Here is a 14,592-nt window from a genome sequence, read left to right as displayed (position 1 = left end):
ACAACATTTTAACTAAGGAACTCTTGCAAGTCTGTTCAAGAAACATTTAAAGTAAGGATGAGAAGGTGAAGCCCAGCTGGTGACTGAGCCCAGCAGCTGCCCAGGTACCCCGAGCAGGCCACAGCTCTGCAGAGGAGGGGAGCCCAGTTCCAGCCCGGTGATGCCCATATCCACCACCACAGACAGATGGTCCGGACAGCAAAAGGCGCTGGCAAAAGTCATTGTCAAGAGGAAGATCTGGGGCTGATGGTGACAGAGACGGAGCTTTCTGGAGCACATGCACTCTTTGTTTCAACAGCCCTCACAACTGGATTCATGCTTTCAAGGGAATACCCACTGGATTTATTTACTGCAATAAATACTTTTTCCTTTGGGGAGGGGGCGGAGAAAGGCATAAACAAACAATTTTAGAAAACAGAAAGACTTACAATAGGAGTGAGAAAGGAAAAGGGAACAGTCCAGTTCCAGATGACGTGGGGTAGAAGGAACTGGCAAAGACGAGAAAATACTGAATGGCTAGAGAGGGGTGGGCCAGAAACGCAGAAAAAGCGTCACGGCCGGGAGTGTTTCAAAGAAGAGACAATGATCAGCTATTTCAATGCCGCTGAAGAGAGGGCAAGGAAGCTACAGGCCGCATGGTATCTGTAGATTTGGCAGCAGGATGTTGAGTAACCAGTATCCTGGAGAAATTAGAAGGGTGGGAGCCAAGGTCACATTGGAGCAGAAGGACAAACATTTCTATCTGAATTAGTCATTTTGGGGCTGAAGCAGATTCAGCTGCTGCTAAGACCCAGAGCGTCACTATGGGAGTCAGTGCCAGGGGTGGACTAGAGGAGGTCGCTGGGAGGGGACATGGAAGCCAAGATACCAAGGAGCCCAGGTGCCTCCAGGGTCCTGTGGTGGACATAAAACCACCCAAGATGACAGCAGAACTGGAATGGAAAGGAAGGCTGTGAAGCGGGTACCGAAGTCTTCAATGAGCAGAGGTGACCATAAGTCAGTATAAGGCTATAAGGAAGAGGGAAAAGCAGATGAGTCTAAATGGGCAGAAGCTCCAAAGGAACCCCAGAGATGAGTGGCCAATGGACCTACACTTAATCAGTGCTCCACTTGGAGTACAGCAATTGGGACTCTGCTTTTCCAGCTCTACCTGCACCCCACTTTCTGAGCAATAGGGGAAATGCAAACTGCTTCCCTGTCAAAGAAAGCCCTGAGCATAATACCCACCATTTTTTAATTAGTTGAGTTAATACTGCCCTCAGTCTTGCTAGTTACATGCACTCCTATTCCAAAATCCAGAGGAAAGAAAAGTGCAATGTCGGGCGTTGTGCAGTTCCTATAATTAAGCAGGAAGAAGTTAAAGGAACTGGAAGGGACAGTATGATCAATTTTGTCCAGGACACAGGACAAGGAAGATGTAGCTTCCAAACCAAGATGATCAAGACACTAGCCACAGCCTCCTCCTGGGTTAGCCCAGAACAGCATAAAATTCGAGGCTGAGACTAATTTCTAAGTGTCTCTCAACAAAAGCAAAAGGGGTTGGCAACCCTGCTTCTGTGAGCTTTGGTAACTAACAGCGACCATATCTGCCTTGTGACAGGGATTTTGAAAGATCATCTAATTTACTCAAGTAAATCCTTAGAGGACTGTAATCTCAACCAACTCATTCATTTAAAATCGACACAATGTGCCTATTATGTACAGGCACTGTGATGGATATGGATGAATAAGATGGTTTCTGCCCTCAAGATTTCAGTCTAGTGGGGGAGACAGAGAGATCCAAACAAAAAATTCCAAATTGTGTGAAAAAGTGGGAGGACATTCATAGTAGTCAAACAGCAAGATCAAAGGAAAGAGAGGTCTCTAAACCACACAGGAGCACAGCCCAGCCCAAGTGGTCCTCCAACTACAGTGTATCTTCCCTGTTTTACTGATGTATCTTACCATGAGCTCAAGGAAAAAACTGTTACATCTGGTTTCTAATACCTCAGCCAGCATAAGACCCTCAGTGTAGTTTGCATCTCTAGATCTATTCTCCTGTCTGCTATCTACTCACACTGCAGCTCCAGAGTGGGCTCCAGGGCAATCAGGGTATTATATAATCCAATGTCCTTGCGAAAGGTCAGTCAGTACCTATTTCTTCTTGCTAAAGGCCACAGGAATGGGCTGGTAATCCAATCTGGGGCAACAGGTCAAAGAAAGAGGTTTGCTGGGGGCTTCAACGAAACAATCTTTCTTATTCTTCCGAGAAAATGTCTAGAAGTGCTCTTAACTCTCACCCTGGATACTGGCTCTTACTCTGGACCATGTGTCACAGAAATGTGAAACCTAGACCTCCTCCACAATTTTGCCACTTAGGCCAGGCTGGCATTCAGTGGAAAGCAGGACCAAGCAAATCTCAGCAAAACTGAGCACTGAGCTGGCACCCCAATCAAACCATGCCTGCAGCCCACCTTACCTCTGGAATATTCAACGATATAAGCCAACGCATCCCCTTTAAAGTTTTAACTAGTTTGAGCTGGGTTTCCTGTTACTTACAAACCGAAACATCCCTAACATTATAATTTATTTGGAAGTACACTAAATCGTAAAATCTACTAATGAATCACCATCCACCAGCTCCTTTGACAGCACACGTCCATGTTCACCTCTTGCTTCTAGAAAAGTCTTTGTTAAGCCTAACTCTCAAATATTTAAATATAAATCTTTTCCCTCTTCTTTAAATCTTGGAGAATGACAACTAGTTAACACCTAAATAATAAAATCACGGCTCTAATTTATCCATAAAAATTTACAAATTTATAAATTAACTACAAAAAATATGAAAATTATCCAAGGCAAAAAGAAATACACACACACACACACACTCACACACACACACCCCTACGCAAAGTTACAAGACAGATGAAAAATGAAAGAAAAAAAATCCCTTATTCGTATCACAAAGAGCTAATCTCTCCAATATCCAGAGAGCTCCTTTTTAAAAAAATCAAAGATAGGGGCGCCTGGGTGGCTCAGTCGTTAAGCGTCTGCCATCGGCTCAGGTCATGATCCCGGGGTCCTGGGATCGAGCCCCGATCGGGCTCCCTGCTCTGTGGGGAGCCTGCTTCTCCCTCTCCCGCTCCCCCTGCTTGTGTTCCCTCTCTCGCTGCATCTCTCTCTGTCAAATAAATAAAATCTTAAAAAAAAAAAAAAATCAAAGATATCTAACAATCCAACACAAAAAATGGGCAAGGGATATGAAACAGTTCATAGAAAAATGGAAATACATTCCATTCTTATATATAGAAAGATGCTCAACCATTCTCATCACAAGGGAAAAACAAACAAAAATAACACTAATTTCTCACCTACCAGATCAAATGCAAGTTAGCAACATGCCCTATTAGCGAAGCTGTGGTGAAACAGGTACTCTCATGTGTGAGTACAGAATAGTACAACCCCTCCCCATGGAGGGCGATTTGATGATATCTATTAAAAATATATATGCAGGGACGCCTGGGTGGCTCAGTCGGTTAAGCGTCTGCCTTCGGCTCAGGTCATGATCCCAGGGTTCCAGGATCGAGTTCCACAGCAGGCTCCTTGCTCAGGGGAGAGCCTGCTTTTCCCTCTGTCTGCTTGCGAGTGTGAGCGCACTCTCTCACTCTCAAATAAATAAATAAAATATTTAAAAAAAAAAAAAAAATATATATATACACACACACACATATTTGACCCAGCAGTAACCTCTTCCAGAAATACATCCTGTAAATATACCTGCCTCCATGCAAAATAATATACATGCGAAGTTATTTACTGCAGCATTATTTGTAATAAAAAGAGATCAACAATCAAGAATCATCTATTTAAATAAATGTGATATATATCCACAGCATGGAGTATAAAGCAATTATAAGAAAGAGTGAAGAAGCTCTCTGTTTACTAATATGGCAATCTCCAACAGGTATCATTAAACAGAAAAAAACAAGGTACAAAATATCATACACAGTATGCTCACTCAACTTCTCTGCTCAAATGTCATCTTATTCTTACAGCAACAGAGGACGAGTCAAAAACAAATAAAATGATTATAAGGAGAGGAAGGGAACTTTGCAGGGAGGACAGAAATGGAAGCTAAACCTCTCTGAACAGAACCTTGCTTTATGATTCTGATATTGGAACCACATATTTTATATAATCAAAACACAACATTAAATGTATTTCCTAATAGATTTACTGAGGAATAACTGATCTACAAGGAATTGCACATATTAAATGTATACATTTGATGAGTTTGATGTATGCAAACACCTGTGATACCATCACCGTAACCAAGGTAACAGACACACCCAACGCCTCCCAAAGTCTCCTTACATCTCTTCATTTTTGTTTCTGTTTTTGTGGTGAGAACACTTAACATGCGATCTATCCTCTTCACATTATGAAGTGCACGGGACCATGTTGTTAACTACAGGCACTATGGTGTACAGCAGATCTCTAGAATTACTCATCTAGCATAAATGAGACTTATACAAAATTAAACTTAAAAACAATCCCTCATGGGGTGCCTGGGTGGCTCAGTCGTTAGGCGTCTGCCTTTGGCTCAGGTCATGATCCCAGGGTCCTGGGATCGAGCCCCGCATTGGGCTCCCTGCTCGGCGGGAAGCCTGCTTCTCCCTCTCCCACTCCCCCTGCTTGTGTTCCTGCTCTCGCTGTCTCTTTCTCTGTCACAAAAAAAAAAAAAAATCTTTAAAAAAGAAAAACAAAAAACAATCCCTCATGATCTAAAACTGGATTATGGTAACAGTTGTGCAACTTGGTAAGTTTGCTAAAAGTCACTGAATTATACGCTTAAAATAGATGGCAGGAAGGTACAATAATTTTGCTGGAATAAGTCTGAAGAAGCAGTGAAAGAACTAAAGAAAGCCAGGAAGGACCAATGCCTCTCCAACCTCAGTGAGCACCCGAACTACCTGGAGACCCTCACAGAAAGCAGATTTTGGGGGCGCCTGAGTGGCTCAGTCGGTTGAGCGGCTGCCTTCGGCCCGGGTCATGACCCCGGGGTCCTGGGATCAGGTCCCGCATCGGGCTCCTTGCTCGGCGGGGAGCCTGCTTCTCCCTCTCTCTCCCTCTGCTGTGCTCTCTCTGTCAAATAAATAAAACCTTTAAAAAAATGAATTTTAGAAAGCAGATTTTGATTCACAAAGCCTGGAATGAGGCCTAATTCTGTACTTCCCACAAGTTCCCAGGGGAGACACTGATGACACTGGTCTGTGCACCACACTTTGAGGGTCCAGACAACTTGGAGGAGCTTTGCTCTAAGCAGCAGCTGAGAAATTGGGGCAGTAGCTGCCAGAGGCAAAGGACGGGTACCAAGTGGGTGAGGGCCCCCAAGGGCTTTTTCTTCCCTTTTGCTGTAGGAGTTGACTGAGCCAGGGTTAGGACTGAGAGTGAGTGCAAAGGGGTTATAAGGACTAATCACAGCATTTAAAACAGGAGTATCCTGGACAGAGTGGCAATGTAGCAGGAGCCAAATCATTGAGAAATGAAGGGAAGCGATGAGGGTCCAACAGGGATGGTGCTGATACAATCTGATGACCTGAAAAGGACCATATGCTAGGAGGAGTCCTGCAGGATGACAATATACTAACGTAATACATTACCTCAGAAGCAGTACCAGAAGAAAGAAAATACATTAAAAAACCATTTTAAAAACCACACTAAGAGTCCTGGAAGCTACGACATAGCCAACTTTTTTTTTTAAGATTTTATTTATTTATTTGAGAGAGCGAGCACAAGCGGGGGGAGGGGCAGAAGGAGAGGGAGAAGCAGACTCCCCACCGAGCAGGGAGCCTGACACGGGGCTCCATCCCAGGACCCTGGGATCACGACCTAAGCCAAAGGCAGACGCTTAACTGACTGAGCCACCCAGGAGCCCCTATAGCCAACATTTAAAGGCTCACTGTGAAAGAAGATAATCTTGCCCTCTAATCAAGCCTTGCTAAAGCTTCAACCCTCACAGTGACTCTCAGAGGAGCCATGCCACACCTTCAGGCCTTGGGCCTCTAGTTGTCTTGGTTTAGAATCCCTTCCCCCTTCAGCCCAACCACCCATCAGAATTCAGTTCAAATGTCACCTTGTTAAAACCTCTCTAAGTTCCCACTGCAACTGAGACAAACATCACACTGTAACATTGTATTATAATCATCTATGATCTGAACGAGTGAAACACTCTTACAAGAGTCAATCTTGTAAGTACTTCTTGTATTCCTCCCTCTAGTTAGGGCAGCAATAGCAAAGGAATGATCCAGAAGAAAAAGAAAAGCAACACAAGACATATCCAACTTAGAATTCTAGATAATCAGCTGCTGAGTAAAAAGCAGCCACAAGAGGTCTTCTTCATGGAGCTAGAAGTGTCACCTAACAGGACAGGAGAGACCTATCACTCTTATATTCAATCACACACAACATAGGAGGAAAGGTAAGCCAAGACTTATCAAAATCAGGGTGCTTAAACTTCCTGTGCCATGGCTTCCTTCTCACAATGATGTTTTTAAATACAAAAGATTACAAAGGAGATCAATTATTAAAATAGTTATTAAACAAATTTAGGATCTTTAAAAGTTTCATTTCCCACTGAATAATGAGCTATAGTGCAGATCCACTAACTACTGTAATTTCAAAGTAGTGATGAGTGTGACATCTGATAAATCTGCAACAATCATAATGTGATATGCAAACACCTGTGGTTTTCACTGGTGATAGTCACAAGTCTGTTACTACTGTGATTTGTTGCCTAGATCCATAATTGGAAGGACACGTTGAAATTCAGTTAAGAGTTTTTCCCCATCTAGGCTAATACATCCCCTAAACCCTATTCAGATTAAGAAGCACTAATAAGTGAATATTGTCTAAAATAATAGACACCATCTGCACATCTACCACTACTTACTTGTCCATCTCACCATTAAATTATAGGCACTTTAGGCCAGGGACTATGTCTTACTTGTCTTTGGGTCTACACATCCCATGAATGTCAGCTGAATGAGTAAGTCATTTATTGTTCCACTGGACTGTGAACTCCTTGATGGCAGAGATTCTGTCTCAACAACACAAACCAACCACTCCATAAATCTTGATAGAATGAGTAAGTGTGTGAATAACTTATTTTCCTCTGTTGGATGATAATCCTCTCAAGGTCAGGGATCATGTCTCATAATTCTTTGATTTCCCATAGTCTAGTCTACTGCTTTTTACACAAAACCACTCAAGTATTTACTAAATGACACATTAAGACAAGACAGAGTCTCTGAGATGAAGATCAAAGTAAGTGAAGAGATGAGCCCATGTACCAGCTCTGCTGTGCCAGGAGGAAAAGGTGCAGTACAGCAGTGAGGCGGGCGTAGCCAAGCAAGGGAAGACGGATCCAGGCCACAGAGATCATCCACAATGTGGTTACTTGAGAATATGCTCAAGTATTCCCATTCTTGCTTTTAAAACATAAAAACCTTATAAATTCCTTCCTCATCAGTCAGTCTTGCTTGTTCTTTTTTTTTTTTTTTAAGATTTTATTTATTTATTTGACAGAGAGAGACACAGCAAGAGAGGGAATACAAGCAGGGGGAGTGGCAGAGGGAGAAGCAGGCCTCCCGTGGAGCAGGGAGCCCGACGCGGGGCTCAATCCCAGGACCCTGGGACCATGACCTGAGCCGAAGGTAGACGCTTAATGACTGAGCCACCCAGGCGCCCCGAGTCTTGCTTCTCTTTTATAAAGTCTACATTTTTCTACTGCTACAAGATAAGATAAAAGTTTAGCAAAGATTGATTTGGCATGTTTTTAGTAAAATATACCCTACTTAAAAGAAAATCCATATTACAAAATAGAATTGAGAATGCAAAACATGACTCAATTTACAATTTGCCAACTGGCAGAGAAGTTGTGAAGTTGAGAAAAATGCTACAAGGTAAGAGCAATTGCCAACTCAACCTCAATCAGAAACAAAGATAAAGCATTTCTGAAATTAGAAATACAAAGATATAAGTTTTAAAATTTAAAAAAATGTGATCTGTACACAACATTACAGGGCAAATCATCTGTGTGAAATCCAACCCAATATTCTTCTCCTTCTAGGCAGAGAAATACTTCTCCACTTCACCTTTACTCCTTAACTCCACTCGATACTTGCATTGCTTACACCATGTGCACAGCACATGCCTTTACTTTATATTACAATTATCAGTACAAAAATACAAGCCCCTTACAGGCAGAAGTATCTTACCTCACCCTCACATCATCCACGACAGCAGTACCTTGTAAATAATAGCTCTGCAATAAACACTTAATGAATGAGGATTATTTTTTTACATTTTATTTTCTTGAGAGAGAGTGCAAGCGAGCAAGAGCTGGGGGTGGGGCAGAAGGAGAAGTAGACTCCCCACTGACCAAGGAGCCTGACTTGGGGCTCGATCCCGGGACCCTGAGATCAGGACCTGAGCCGAAGGCAGACGCTTAACCAACTGAGCCACCCAGGCGCCCCAGATTATTTTTTTCAAAACAAGACATACCTTGTACTGTTATAAATAATAGATGCCAAATGTTCAGAGAATAAGGTAACTTATCACTGATATTCCCAGATAATTTAAAATGTCCTGAAAATGAAGATGAAGAATGTCTACCAATTAAAGTTATTTCTGTTTTGTTTTAAAGTTGTTTCTGTTTACTCCTAAATAACCAAACAGGACATTTCATATTTCTACACAAACTAACCTCACTGAAATATAAATAAAATTGTTCTCTAAGACATGAAACATCAGACTACAAAAATCTTCACATTTATTTTTAAAACAAGGTTCTTTAGGCAGATAGCCAAACTAGTCAGTGATAAAATCCACAATGTTTTGATTCTTGCTCAAGTTTTCTACCAAAGCACAATAAGTATTTAAATAAATGAAGTCACTAAGCTAACTCAACAATAATAAACATAGGTGACAAGTTTCTTGAGGGCAGAGACTTTGTCTCTACCCAGCATCTAGAACAGTACCTCCTATCTCATAAGCATGCCCTGCAAATATTTGCTAAAACAATGACATTCCTGACTATCTCATGGATTTCACAGACATATTCCGAGAGCTTCTTACCATTGCTCATATCCACCCACTCTGTCCTTCAAAATCTCATCAGTCCTCCTCTTCAAGGTCAAGAGAACCAAGGTATCATATGAAAGTTTCTCTGGCCTGCTCTAAGTGATAAATGAAAATGCTTTCCCCTTAGTATATAAAATGTGATAGTCAAATAACTAAGCAATTATCAATATTTCAGAAGACATTAAGTAGCCCTTAATGGAAAAAAAACTACAGGTTTCCATTCAACTCCATGTATGCCCTACTAAATTAAGTATAAAATTTCTCAAGGTAAATTTGATATAAAAAGTTCTAATCTTCCATGCCTCTTTCTTTTTTTTTTTTTTAATACTTTATTTATTTATTTGACAGAGAGAGAACACAAGCAGAGAGAGTGGGAGAGGGAGAAGCAGGCTTCCCGCCGAGCAGGGAGCCCAATATGGGGCTCGATCCCAGCGCCTGGGATCATGACCTGAGCCGAAGGCAGACACTTAACGACTGAGCCACCCAGGCGCCCCCTTCCATGCCTCTTTCTAAACTAGAAATGGGTAGCAGAGAGATGTGAGAATTACAAATGTAGTGAAGGGTGTGAACGTGACCTTCTCTGGAGCAGGCCAGAATCTAAAACCAGCCTGTGGGAAAAACCTTTGAAAGGCTTCTAGGTCACCTTCCCACACAAAGCATGAATTCCTCAGTCACTGACAGGTGGTCCTACAGTCTTTGAGAGAGACAGATTATCTCCCACACAGAATGCTCATTCTCTCCCAAGTCAACCCATTGCACTCCTGGTTAATTCTGGCTCTGAAAATATTTGAGCTGTTATTATATGACTCTTCTTCTGGCCCCAGCTTCATGTCAACACAATGAGTACAAAGCCTTTTCTAGCATAAAGACCTAGAATCACATGTTCCACTTGCTTTCACAATACACCCCACTCCTCAATTCCCATTCAATGAGTAGGCAATGAATCCAAGACATGAAGACGTCTTCCCAGTAGAAAGATGGATTTATTTTCATAAAAAACTATTGAGCACAGACTCCTACAACCTTAAGAGCTGTGAAAAGGCCTTGGAAGCCATCTAATTCTACTCCTCTCCCTTCTATGGTAGGAATTGCTTCAATAACATCTCTGGGCAACACATTTGTGTCCCAGAATCTTAAGATGGGAGGGGGAAAAATGTCTCTTTAATGTTAAGTAGTTCTAAGTATAGTTTTTAAAAGTTATCTGTTAGTACATAGATTTGGTAGGTAACATGGTTTGATAGAAACAGATCAAAAGTAATGTGTCACTTAGTTACTTTCTATTACTTCATGGTCTCTTGCTATACAATTTCCCAGTTGTAAGAAAGCTAAATTTGTTACCTACTAACAATAATTTTAAAATGTCTTTACAAAGATGTGAGCCACTAAAAATACCCATTACTTAGAAGCCCAAAATTAAATAGGTTCTTTAGCTCGTGAAGATCTTTTTAGAAGTATGACATATGAGGCGCCTGAGTAGCTCAGTCAGTTAAGCATCCACTCTTGATCTCAGCTCAGGTCTTGATCTCAGGGTCGTGAGTTCAAGCCCTGTGTTGGGCTCCATGTCAGCGTGGAGCCTACTTTAATTAATTAATTAATTAATTAATTAATTAATTAAAAGTATGGCATAGATGGACACTGATACTTTATCCAGTCATTCACTCAACAAATAAGTACTAAGGGCCTACTTTATGCTGGACACTGTGCTGGGCACTAGGAAAATAGTGAAAGCAGAAAACACATGGTCTCTCTCCTCTAAAGGAGCTTTGTTCATAAAAAAGATTATCACCCAGAGAATTACAAATTGAGAAAAGTGCTAGAAAGGCAAAGTTCAGGATGCTATGAGAACATGTAGTAAGGAAAACTGATATAGCCTGGGAATTCAAAGCAGGATATACTACAGAAGTGATGTTTAAGCTGGGATCTGAACAGTGGCCATTCACATTTATGTAAAAACAGATCTCATAAAATGAAAGGGTTGGTCCAATAAACCCAGCTACCTTTGGCATCTTTATCCTAAAACAACCCCTTTTTTAAAAAAAAGGAAAGCCGGGGTGCCTGGGTGGCTCAGTGGTTAAGCATCTGCCTTCAGCTCAGGTCATGATCCCAGGGTCCTGGGATCAAGCTCCGCATCAGGCTCCCTGCTCAGCAGGAAGCCTGCTTCTCCCTTTCCCACTCCCCCTGCCTGTGTTCCCTCTCTCACTGTCTCTCTCTCTCTCCCTCTCTCTGTGTGTGTCAATCTAAAACCAGCCTGTGGGAATCTTAAATCTTAAAAAAAATAAAGTAAAATAAAAAAATAAGAAAAGGAATGCCAAGTATTCTATAAAAAGGTTTAAAGGCTAGGGGTGCCTGGGTGGCTCAGTCGGTTAAGCGTTTGCCTTTGGCTCAGGCCATGATCCTGGGGTCCTGGCACGGAGCCCCACGTCTGGCTCCCTGCTCAGTGGGGAGTCTGCTTCTCCCTCTCCCTCTGCCGCACCCCCCTGCTTGTGCTCTCTTGCTCTTTCTCTCTCAAACAAATAAAACCTTCAAAAAAAAAAAAAAGGCTTAAAGGCTAGGAATTGATATTTCTTTGGAGAGAAGGATAGGGTCATACTCTACTGTGGATACCCCACCTGGTATAATTATCACCATTGTAGTCACTAAAATCTTGGCTGAAATGATTAGTGTCAGTGTTAAATCAATGCTCACATTATCTGCAGTTAAGCAAAATAAATTCATAAAACTACATTTCCTTACACAAGAAACTCCATTCCGAACTTCAACTGTGAAAAGAAGATGCTTTCTTGTACCTCACAGGATTGCTATCAAGATTCGATGAGAAAATATATGGCAAAATGCTGGGGCAGATCTTGAAATGGTTGGAGGATATGGCATCCGTGCGATCAAAAAGCTTGATCGGTCCCTTCTCACTATGACAGTTCTTTAGATTCAGCTTGCTTCATTTTCCTGACCATGAGAAGAAAAAAAAAAAAACAACTGTAACACAGGTTTGCACTCCTTCTCTAGCCTTGGTTTTCTCCACGAGGGTGAGACTGCAAAACTCAAAGGTCCCCTCTAGCTCTAGACACTGACCTGCACATCTTTTTAAAGGGCCACTCCTTGCCTCACATTTGAGACTACCTCAACCACTCCATTCCCCCATGACTCCGTACTTCCTCTCAGGAATGGCAGCACATAGTTCATGATTTAAGTTTCTCAAAGACCTATTTTCTACTTATTTTACAGGCAGATTTAAGTCGAATGTATGCATCCAAATTAGACCTTCTGAATGATCCAAATGACTGTTGTAAAACTTTGTATGCCCCAATGAAAAAAAATGAGTAACAACAGTCAAAATGACCAACTGTCAAGAACAGAGTTATAACTCCTAATCCCAAAAAGTAAATTTTGGTTTTCTGAGTAAGGAAAATTATCTGCTCCATTTTAAAATCAGAAAAGACAGTCTCAGAAACAATCACTTATACTCAGAAATAACAATAAATACATGCAAACTCATTCACGGAAAACAATTTTTAAAAAAAATTACAATGGCTAGAAGAGAACTAAAATGTCCACCATACAATGCTGTAAGATGTTACCGCATGCAAATGAAATTTTACAAAAGAAGTTACAGTGCTCAAATTAATTATGTAGCCAAAGACAAATCTACATGTTTAAGATTTTTCTTGTTTAAAATAATTTTGGAGTGTGGTCTTGAAAAGCTCTCCTACTTTTCACCTTCATCAAATAGCATCCCAACTAAGAGAACCCAACTATGATACTTCCAGGCAAGAGACCTGTTTTGATGATGCAAACCAAGGCCGCAAGGGTAACGTTGGCACTAGTAATTGCTGATAAATTCAGCTGTTAGGCACGTTTAAAATTTTATATAAATTTTAGTAACTTAAAATTCTAAACTTATTTCCAGAGAAAAAGTTGATCCTTTCAGTCCTAGGAACAGTGGCAAGATAGCAGCTTCCTGTTTGACACTCTTAATGCTTATTTTAACCATATTTTACATCTACCGAGTGTTTCAAGCTTTAAAGTTCATCAGAGTTAGTATATTATAAATTACAACTTGAGTACTGCAATGTTCTCTTTTTAAAGAGAAGCAAACAGGAGTTAAAGAACTCATCCAAGGTCACCCAACAAGTCAGCAAAAAAGTTGGGAGCAGGACTAAAACTTCAGTTCCTAGACTACTAACTACCTCACACTTTCCCAATTACAAAAAAGAAAAAACGAAATCAAGCGATTTACTTTCAGTAACAACAGCATACCGCAAAAACAATATAGAGCGCTTATCACAAACAGTAACCAAAAAGATGCACCTTGAACAAAGGAGACCGCTTGCTACTTCTGGATACGACTGTCATGTCCCTAGTTCTTGAAACCAACGAAAAACTTACTGCTTCTGGATATATTACATCCTAGAGAATGTTCACTCTTCAGTATGTACAATGTGCTTTCACACTAACCAAACATTTATAAATTAATGTTACCACCTTTTTCCATGCCTAGGTGCAGTGGGACGCATCAATTTCCTCACTCTTCCAAAAGTCAAGTCAAAGACCACACTTCTCAAAAATAAGCAGTTCTCAATGAGAACATAGTTACATAGCCAATAAAGGAAAAGCTCTAATGAGTTGCTTCTTTTGAAGAGGCATTTTTAAAGGATGATTATATGCTTCACAGAATTAATGTTAAGTCGCCCGCCAACAAGAAAAATGATTCTTGTAAAGTAGCTTTTAAGGCTTATGCCTCCCTGTTTGGGACATAGTCTGACTTGTTGGACAAGAATGATCTGGGCACGCTCACACAGAACCCCTATGAACCAGCCAGCTTAGTTCACTGAAAACGTCATCTCGACCTCCCAACTGTAGTACTCCGTCTTTCCCATACTATAAGGGCCAAGATGACCCTCTTCAACAATCTCTCAGGAGAAGGTTCCCTGGCGGAGAAAGTGACAGCCTTCCTCCTGATGTTTCTGGGGAAAGTGTTAACACCAGAAAGAGAGGCTCCTAGGAAGTGTCAGTGCGGTGGAGCAGCCCTCGGTTCCGAGCAGGTCCTTTCTGACCTAGTCTCAAGTCCTCCGCCTCCAGCCCGGATTCCGCCTTACAGACCTTCCCAAGCCGCCCGCGCCCCTGTTCCCTAACCCGGAGCGAGACTCCCAACTCTCCCGGGAGGCGAGGCAGTCTAAGCAGACAAGACGGCCACCCCACCTCTTCCGGGGACTCGCAGGCCCGCTCCCTGGCCGTATCAGAGCCTGACGGACCCTGCCAGAGAGAAGGCGGCCGGCCCGTTCCGGGGCCTCCCCGACGGAACCCCGCACCCCACGGTCCCTCCCCACAGCCTCCACCCCTTCGCAACGCCACCCTCCTCACTCGCGAATCCCCCTTCCTCAGGAGCACCCCAGTGGAGTTACCGGCCCACTCAAAAGTAAGAGCGACCGCCACTCCTATCGGTCACCCTGGCCCCCACTGTCACCGCCCTGC

The 14,592-nt window shown here is 42.1% G+C and overlaps 1 protein-coding gene across 15 annotated transcripts in view; it reads right to left on the bottom strand.

The window, feature by feature from the left end:
- WDR20 (WD repeat domain 20) overlaps nt 1-14,592 on the bottom strand; it is a 61,833-nt gene that overhangs the window by 46,807 nt on the left and 434 nt on the right. The window contains exon 2 of one of the 15 annotated variants that reach the window (XM_054513889.2): nt 11,857-12,066. The exons of 11 other annotated variants lie outside the window; for them this stretch is intronic. In XM_054513889.2, coding sequence (XP_054369864.1) covers nt 12,049-12,066 — 18 coding nt within the window. In that variant the 3' untranslated portion in view covers nt 11,857-12,048. Of the gene's footprint in view, nt 1-11,856; nt 12,067-14,592 lie in introns of those variants that run through there. 3 more of the 15 variants (XM_064571602.1, XM_064571600.1, XM_064571605.1) reach the window with 3 other exon arrangements.

The sequence above is a fragment of the Mirounga angustirostris genome, unplaced genomic scaffold (assembly GCF_029215605.1).
Source record: "Mirounga angustirostris isolate CCGP_5_RB_7025 unplaced genomic scaffold, mMirAng1.0.hap1 SCAF_9, whole genome shotgun sequence".
Classification (NCBI taxonomy): domain Eukaryota; kingdom Metazoa; phylum Chordata; class Mammalia; order Carnivora; family Phocidae; genus Mirounga; species Mirounga angustirostris.
Note: the sequence above shows the minus strand (reverse complement) of the source record. Positions and strands in the feature narration are given on the sequence as shown.